Source organism: Acartia tonsa, chromosome 14 (assembly GCF_053477335.1).
Source record: "Acartia tonsa isolate MP-2025a chromosome 14, ASM5347733v1, whole genome shotgun sequence".
Taxonomy (NCBI): domain Eukaryota; kingdom Metazoa; phylum Arthropoda; class Copepoda; order Calanoida; family Acartiidae; genus Acartia; species Acartia tonsa.
The window spans coordinates 23231889-23241781 of record NC_137273.1 but is presented as its reverse complement, the minus strand read 5'-3'; the positions used below and the strand labels follow the sequence as shown (position 1 = coordinate 23241781).

Here is a 9893-nt window from a genome sequence, read left to right as displayed (position 1 = left end):
ACGTTTGAACACTCAACTTAGCCAATTAAGATTTTCTACAGTCACCAAAGATGTGAAGCCAACTAACAAGAAAACGTTATTATAAAACTTAGGGGACTAGTGTAATATACAGCTCACTGTCCCCTCTCTCTCTGTATAATACATACATGATACAGACTAACAAACTCCCTACTACTACTTAATAACGAATGCTACTGGGGGTCAAATACGGTCAAGCTGGTTGTCTGTCGTCTATAACCGGTTATACCCAGTGATGACGTCAAACAGCAAGTCAAGGACAATAATGTAAAGTACTATTCTAGTATGGCTTCGAAACCGATTAAAATCCGCTGGATTAGAACCGGTTCTTAGAAATAATATCCGCGGAAAACTGTCTATAATACGATGCGATAAATGACTATCACAAACAAGAATTTCTCAGAAATTTTTTTTTATTTTAATTCATTTAAAATTGGCATCCTTTTTTATTTGTTAATTGCTGAACTAAATTTTTCCTTGATTTAACTTTAAAAATACGTTTGAAAGAACTATTTTTACATATTATTTACAGTTTTAGGATAGTTCTTCTTGAATTAAAATGTTCTATAATAGAGAGGTTCCGAGATTTTTCTGCTAAATATTTTATATTTTCATTTCTCTAGAATCAGTCTGACTTCTTATATTAAATTCATAAATATTACAATGAATTTCTAAAATTAGATCTATTCAGAATATTCAATTTAAAAAAACATAAAATTTCTTTTTGTTATTAAAATGAATGAAGAAAATTAAGAACAAGTTTTTAAATACCAATCAACAACTTATGTGAAAAGGATAAAAAGAAACAACAACAAAAAAAGGATTCAGTTAGTAACCTTCATAATTTTTTTATCTTATTTATACGATAAATAATCTTCCTTGTTTGTTTGACGATTTTATAAATTGAAATTGTAAAAGTTTTTTATGTATTTTTACTTTTTTTAAAAAATAATTCTAACATAGTTATTTATCGCATGGTTTTATTAATAATTTTCCGTGGATATTAAAATGAAAAATTATGAAGATAAAAACCTGTCTTGTTAGAGCTGAGTGACCGAAAATTGTCAGTAATACGACGCTTTACATTATTTTTCAGTTTGGCTCAGAACCATCTCTTCACTTCTTGTTATTGTTAAGCTTTTTTTCTGATTACCTAAAAATTTTTTGACAGTAAAACTTTTTTAAAAACATGAAATATGCCGTCTATATATCCTTTTTGTGTTATTTTGTATTAGGCCTAATGAAAAATGGTTTTAATTGCTTGCTTAGCTACTGATTGGTTAATACTAGTATTTTCTCACTTTATTTTAAAAGATCCCTCAACAACGATTGGTTGTTAATGTTCAGGGATCATTTTAATAAAGTTAGAAATTGTAATTTCAAGTCTACATATTTCAATTCTAAACTAAAACATATTGTTTTCCTCTCTAAGATTAGTTAAAAGGCAACAAAATTAAATGCTCTAATTTTAGTATTTTTACACTAAACTTAAGTTTTGAATTATTATTAATCTAAATCTTATACAATGTATATTTAGAATTTCTACCGAAAAAAACTAAAAATTACTCGGAAAAAATGATGAATTTGTTGAACTACTACTACTATTTTTACTACAAATAAGAAAGGGATAATATCCCCCTACACCCCCTATGCATGGATACCCCCCCCCCCCCTTAAAAAAAATAATATTATTATCCCTTCCTTTCCATAAATCTCCTTGGTGTAGCTTCCTTGTATGTGTCTCTCTCCGTTCATTTACCCATAAAATAAATAATGTATATACTTGTTGTCGCGTGCGGCGCGTCTACTCCCCCATTTTATACAGTTGAACCGGCGAACCGCGCGCCCATCCCGGGTTCGGACGAATGCGCGAAATTTTAGTAGAAAAATTTTGGGGGGTTTCTGGGGGTGGAATAAGATAGAATGTAACAGTGGAAGGTTGTTTTGAGATTTGGTGGGCTATAAGAAAAGTGATCATTGGTTTGTTTGATCAATTCAACATTTACAATCATACAGTTTACAACCCTAAACTAAAGTGACTTTATAATCTAATGTGCTTCTTATAGTATATTTCAAACTTAAGAAGAATATTATTGAGTGTTAAGTTAGATATTACTATTATTATAAAGACTACCAAATATATTTAAAACATTAAAAATGGGCTTTACAGAAAGATTATTATCGACAGTGATGTCAACCATTGAAAATCTTTACACCAAACCCCAAATTATAACAAACCTATTAACAACCTCGACAGTTGTCCTATTTCTGGCAGTCCTGGCGGTTGTCCGCGCCATCCAGCACTACAGATACCTGCTCACACTGCCCGACGGGCCGTGGGGTGTCCCCGTGCTCGGCAGCCTCGCCAAATTTACCAAGCCTTTCCACCTGCAGATGTACGAGTTCAGCCGGCAGTTTGGAAACTTTATCAGTGTTCGCATGGGCAGCCAGATTATTGTCTGTATCAACGATGCCAAAACTATCAGAAAGATATTCTCAAGATCTGAATTTGTTGCCCGACCAAAGTCTGCTCTGGATTGCATTGTCGAAGGATTTGGTGAGTAAATTTTTAAACTACGTTTACTCATTCAAAATTAATTTATTGAAGTTTTAAAACTTTTACAAATGTTTCCCAATTTTAATTTTTCCTTTTTCTTTTAGGAATTATTACTGCTGATGGTGAACTCTGGAAGAAGCAGCGCAAGTACTTGCACAAACACAAGATGGGCCTTAAGTTCTGGGGCAATGTTAGCGAGACCATGGAGGCCCGAGTCAGCCACGAGGTCCTCGACTGCCTGAACGCTCTGACAAAGGACACGAACGAGGATCCCTCAACTGACTCTACTGGAGTGAATCTGTCCCCCTACCTGAGTTGTTCCATCAGCAATGTTATCTGCAGCATTATTATGTCCACAAGATTCAAGCATCATACTGAAAGATTTGCCAAGTTTATCAATTATTTTGATGAAGGATTTAGGCTTTTTACCCTAACTGGACCCACCATCTTTCTTCCCTTCCTCAGATTTTTGCCCAATATCAGAAACGTCGTAAAAAAGCTTCGCGCCAACAGATTCGAGTTGTTGGAATTTGTTGATGAAATAGTTGAGGACCACAAGGCTAATCTTGCCGATAGAAAGCTGAACGGAGATTGCAGCTCTGAGCCACGCGATCTGGTTGACCAATACCTCATGGAAATCAAGCAACGCCGGGAGGAGGGAACTCTGGATGAGGTATTTGATGACAAAGACCCTGAAACCCAAATGAAACAGGTCTTAATGGACTTATTCAGCGCTGGATTTGAAACAGTCAAGACCAGTCTCCTGTGGACGTTCATCCACATGCTGAGAAACCCAGAGGTTAAGGCTAAAGTTGTCAAAGAGCTTGAAGGCGTTGTTGGACCCCAAAGACTGCCCACCATGGAGGACATGGCCAAGTTGAACTACACCAGGGCGACCATCTACGAGTCTATGAGGAGAACAACAGCTGTACCAATGGGCACCACTCATTCAAATACAAGGTAATTATATTTTTTTGTACTAATTAGAAAACGTTTCATCATATATATTTGAATTAATACAAAAAGCTCGTACTTTTGGGTCATGAACCCTTTCGGGGCAAAAACAAAATTCAAGTTCATAATCAATAAAAAGAGTTTTTATATATGAAAGAGGGGGTGGGGGCAAAAAGTGTGTTAGAATCGTGTTATGTGTGACGGATTAGGGAGGGGGGAGGGGAGGGTGTAAACATGGGGTCATTGAATTGAATGAACCTTTTTTATCACAGACACAATTTTGACATTCAATATGAGTAAATATGTATTAGTTGCGCCCCCAAGGATAAAGATTAGTGATGGGATAGGGTGGGGGGAGAGGGTGAAGGGACTTGAACACAAGTCCAATGACCTCTTTCCTATTTAGATCTTAATGTTGAGCATTCACCCCCTCCCCCTAACCCCTCTTGCCTATAATTTCATCCAATCCTATATTTACTACATCTTTTCCCATTTTTCTATGCACTCCCTACTGAAGCCCCCATCCCCCTTTTTTTTTTTAATATTTCTAAACAATTTCCGGAGAATTTCTCAAGTTAGCGGCGAATTTACCACTACCCCCACCCCTCTCCCCCCCCCAATTTTACCCCCTTTTTTAATCCCCCTTTTTTTGTTTAGTCTATGAATTTAGTAAAATGTGTTAAAAATGGGATTTCCCAAGAATTTTTTGTTTATCTTAATTAATTTTTATATATCCTTCCCTTTTTTTTCTAAAAAAATCCCCTTTTAAAAATTGTATAAATCAAAAATATAGTGAGATAGCTTAAGCCACTCCCTATTATAAGGCTACAAATATATATTATATATATACTTGTAGTAGGATAAGCCACTATTCTAGTAGTAACCTTGACATTCAGTGAAATTCAACACAACCCCCCCCCCCCCCCCCTCCTCATGCCATTCTCAAATAAATCCCCAATATCCCACCCATCTCCCCTGTTTGTGTGTGTGTTTGAATTCATCTTTTTACTCAAAAAGAACTTTGGAAGGGCAAAAAGGGCATTCTCATGTTTTGATCGTGCGCGCATCATGATTAAATCTCAGCCATAGGTGTATATACGGATTTGTAAAAAAAAAATAAACAATTTACTTACGTTATTTTCCTATTTCAGACCTGTCCTAGTTGATGGCAAGCTGATCCCCACCAACAGTCACGTCATCCCCAACCTGTACGCCGTCCACATGGACCCCGTTGAGTGGCCACAGCCAGAAGAGTTCCGGCCCGAGCGGTTCATCCAGCCGGACACCGGCAAGGTCTACAAACCAAAGAACTTTTTGCCGTTCGGCACCGGACAGCGCATGTGTCTCGGCGACAGTCTGGCCGAGATGGAACTTCAGCTGTTCTTCGCCTCCATTATGCACGTGTTCGACATTGACTGTGTCGATCCCGAGAAACTGCCCTCTTTGGACGGAAACTTCGGCGCAACGCTGACCCCCAGCGACTACAACGTGAAGCTGACCCCTAGAAATATTGAGGCCCTGGTGACCGCCAACCTGAAAGCCAAGCCCGCCAACTACATGCACATGCGGACTTATGGCTGCTAAATTGCTGCTCTTTTACATCTTTTTTCAATTAGGTGGATTTTTTTCATAAAAATTTGCCACATTTTTTTTTTGTAAGCGAAGAAGTTTTATATGAGATTCAAACAGATTGTAAAAAAACACAACACAAAAAATGGCAAAAAGTGTTGTTTTTATCATGTACCTGCCTACTTTTAATTTTTCTATAATTCTCATTTTACTTATAGAAAAAATCAATTAATGTCATATCTTGCTAAGAATATGTTTTTTTAGCATTTATACAATTAATCAATGCAATTCTAGAGTTCAAATATTCTATAATTAGTATTATAAACTTTTATCATTCCATGTTTTTTTATTAAGCATTTTTATGTATTTTTATATAATCTTAGTTGCATTTTCTAGTCATGAATTTTAATTAGTAATTTTAAAATTGTAAAAATAGTAGTTTTTGAAATTTTCAAATAAATCAATTTTCAATTTTTGACAAATGCAAATATGAAATTCAAACTTCTAGAACGCTTTTCAAATTATTTGTTATGTTATATTTTTGTATTATAAAGTATGTTAAAAAGAGCTTTAAGCATGTTATTAATAATTTGTTATTTTGTTGTATTATTTATATTAAAAAATGATAAATTCTGGTGATTATAAGACATCTCAGTGCTTTATAATAATTATTAATAAATTATAAACAATACAAAAAATTATTTTTTAATTTTCGTAAGTTAGAATATTGGACATAGTAAACGTGGATATATTGACAGGGGAAAATTTGTCGTAGCTAATATGGACCTCATTCATTGGTTATTTCATTCATCCAAGCGAAGGAGAGTGGATAGTGTAAAATTAGCCAGCTGCGAGTATAATTTTATGCAAATCTGGTGCAACATCCAAGTAATAATATATGGTGCATTATTTGCCAAGTGTACCACTTTTCGGCACTACCTCTTGGTGCATTATTTGCCAAGTGTACCATTTTTCTGCACTACCTCTCCGATTTCAGTAATACTCTATATTTTGGTCCGTTGGGTGCTTAAAAGTAATAATATATCTATTGTTAGAATATAGATAATAAAAAGGAAAAAGGATGGTAAAAGTAGCGAAACTCAAGCTATTATAATTAAAAAAGGGTTTTGTTGTCTGTAGCTTTAGATTTCGACAAATACTGAACCAATTGAGTTTTCCATTTTTAGGAAAGCTTTACAGAGATCCTGAGATGGTTTAGGGCTATCTTTTTTTAGTTCTAGTCTCAGATTTGTTTTAGGCTATTTTTATACCCCTTCAAATATAACTATGTAGAGTCACTTTGAGGGAAACCGCGACCAGCCCATAATAGATTTATTTTTTAATGTGACTCCCCTTATAGCAAATGAAATTGTAATTTGTCATAAAATGGAAATCAACTGTATAAAAAATCCGTTAGGTTTTTTTGAAGTTTTTTTCAGCGTAGTAAAGCCAAGACGGAAAAACTACGCATGTTTGACAATGACTTTAACGCTTTTTTTACGCAGAAAGAAATAAAATCAACAAAACGTAGAGAAATAATAACTATGATGACAACATCCATCAAAGCGAAGCTCTGAAACAGGCAGTTGAACAAACAAACAAGAACACTTAATAAGAAGAATTGTTGCTAATATTCGTAAATACAGGATTCTGTTTGAGGACACCCTTACATTTTATGACTTGATTATAGAGATGCTTCGTATGAAATAATAAAAAAATTGGGCGTTGCTACAAAAGACCTACCCCTACAAAAGACCTACTCGTCGGTTCTACAAAAGAATTTTAGAATTTCGTTGATTTACAAAAAGTGGTTGGTAGATTTTTTTTCAAATTTTAATATTTTTTTTACAATATTTAGGTAAGGTTAGGTTAGGTTATAGGCAAGGGGGCCGAGCGCTGCGGCCATGTATTGATTATGTATTACTTTATTAATAAATTTGATGTTTATATAACAATATATATTCGTAGGTCTTTTGTAGAGTAGGTCTTATGTAGGGGTAGATCTTTTGTAGAGTAGACCTTTTGTAGGGGTAGGTCTTTTGTAGAGTAGGTCTTTTGTAGCAACGCCAAAAATTGTTATCCGAAAAGTTCTATTAAGCATGTTTAAGGATACTACCGGCTTCGCTTCTAGCAGCTAAGGCATCAAAATAATCTAAAACCACCCTGAAGCTTAGATATAAAAATTAAATATCCTCTATCAATCCTGGGACCAATGTGAAGCCTTCCCCTGAGGGAGAACTTAATCAGTTTTGTAGCTAATAAAGATTTAGACGAAAAAATATTATATAATAGAATTTTTTGAAAGATTTTGTTTGCACAATTATCAGCTTTTTTTGTACAGTATCCTATAAACTAGGATGACAATATCAATTATTAGCAAAGCTCAAATGTATGAAGAACAGTCATGCATAAAGGGACTTAATGTGGTTCTAAAACTTTGGGTACTAGTGAAATTTACGTCTCATCATCTCATGTACCCTCCCTCCCTGAAATAATAATAATGTTTATTATAAAACAAAATAGATTAAAAGTCATTACATCAAATGGTCTTAAAATTGTTATTGGGCTATAGTTCTACATTCCATCATGACATTCTAACGATACAGAGTGATGGAATTTCCTATAGTTTTTAAACTTTTCAAATTTGGTAATTTGTAACTTATATAAGAGCGAAGGTCAATGAATCTGGTTAAGGATATAGGGCAAAGTTCTACCAAAAAAAGGATGATAAAAGCGAAGCTCCAAAATCAGATGGCAGGAAAAACAAACATTAACAATAAAAAGCAGAATATTCGTTCATAAGTCTGTACAAAAATGTATATAAATTTATTGCAAATTATACCGAGTAAATAAAGGATACAGTTTAAGGACATACTTATAGTTTTAGAACTTGATTAAAGAGATGATTCGCTTCATATATTTTACCTTGTTGTCTAGGGAATAATTATTGAAAAAATCTTATGAATAGGTTAATTTTATCAAAAAAATTGTTTTAAAAAAGTTAAAAATATTTGTAAAAATGTTTTAAAATAACATATATTTACTACATACATAAAGATCTTGTCAACAGCTCGACCGAAATGGTTCTCCTAATCAGTGAAGCTTTTATGGACAAAAAATCAATGTACAAACATGATAAACAAAATTATGCTTCTGAAGATTAAAATTATCATTTGAATAATTTCACACTAGTAGTTTGGAACAAACTAATCAAATTTCATTGATTGCCTAATGTTTTTTATCCATCGAATGAGAAAACAATGATGTTATAAAACCTTGTGTACCAGTGTAATTTACAATCTAATACCTGGCACCCCTAGTCCTTCCTAGTAATCCTTGAAAGCTCTATATAGGAACCCACGTGTTTTGTGTGTCAACGAACTTGTTCCATTCAAAAATTGTTGTTGTGTTGTTCTTGCAGCCACCCACCACTCAGGCAAACAGGGATAACACAATTGACAATAAATTAGTCTTTATGTACATAAAAGCATAATAATCTATTTTAAGAAGAGAGCTTTTGGGGAAAAATGTGTATATCTATGATCCTTTATTGGCACTTTACCAAAATCTCTTTTAAGTAGCGAAGCTACTCTATAATTCCAATTGTCCGTCCGTCTGTCCGTCCGGAAGAGACAAGGTGGGAGAAATGTGATTTTCTCGGCCCTTTTTTAAAGATAGACATCTGAAATTTTTAGGGATTAAATATGTTAACATTCTTCATATTTTCACCAAGTTTTATTAAGATTAGTCAATAAATTGGGGTGCAAGATCGATTTTTGATTTTCACGTTGTAAAGCTTACAAGGTTTCGTGATTTTTTAGTTCAATGTTTTTTTTATAAAACTGCTCTATAGTTTTTTTTTTCTGGATATCCATCCATAATTTTTGAGCTTCGCTACTTTTAAGCTAGAGAAAGATAATTCAATAGTGCTTAAAATTAATCTTCATCCCTTTCTGTTTGATTCATAGCCATCAAAAGCTAAATTTACTTACCTTAAATAATTGTAAGTAAGATTATTAATTTTTTAGCCATTATGCCCATCCTGGAGTCCCTGGAAATATTGCATAATGCTAAGTTTATTTAAGGGGTGAATGTCCCCCTTTCACCTTCATCCAAATATTTATAACAAACGCTTTTCAACCCCTCGCCTCATACCCCCATCCCCCCAAATGCCCCTACAAAACCTAATTTTTACGCGCCCAATTATCATAGTAGATTCTAGACCACCTAAAATAGTGTTTTTAAAAAACAGTAAAAATAAATATTAGTGAAAGTTCACATTGTTCATTGAAAGCCAAAATTGGAAAAAAAATTAAAACTTTAACCAACGTTTATAAATGTAAGGCATCTTAATTTTTAAATTTGGGTACAGTTCATCATTTTGTAAGTGATTATAACCCACATATTTAGTACAAACTTAATATTAACCTGCCTTTAAAAAAATAAGGACTTTTCCCAAGAAGGGATAAGACCAGTTTCTTGCCTATTCTACCAATCTAAATAATTCATAAAAATTCGCACTCCCAGAATTATTTCTATTTGTATGAACACTCCAGACCTAAAAAATTAAAATGAACACCACCTGGCCTTTAGAAAAAAAAAGAAGAGTGGGGGGGGGGGAGTGGGGAGGTTAATGTGTCATTGCCCCCTATTAAAAGAAGAAGACTGGCAAAAAATGTGTTTAATCATATTTTAATGAGTTGCTCAAATGTTCATGCTTTTATTCTAAGGGTTGTTGTTGGACTAATAGAGTTTTCATAGAGATCAATTTTAGTTTTTGAAGAAAACAATATTA

General features: G+C 33.8%; 1 protein-coding gene across 1 annotated transcript; it reads left to right on the top strand.

Annotated features, from left to right (window-relative positions):
* The first annotated feature begins 2010 nt into the window (after nucleotides 1–2010).
* On the top strand, nucleotides 2011–5797 carry LOC145306598 (cytochrome P450 18a1-like). Its single transcript, XM_080148805.1, has 3 exons — nucleotides 2011–2575; nucleotides 2680–3535; nucleotides 4681–5797. Exons 1-3 carry the CDS (start codon nucleotides 2176–2178, stop codon nucleotides 5111–5113), a joined length of 1689 nt encoding a protein of 562 aa, XP_080004931.1. The 5' UTR covers nucleotides 2011–2175; the 3' UTR covers nucleotides 5114–5797.
* Nucleotides 5798–9893: the final 4096 nt, after the last annotated feature.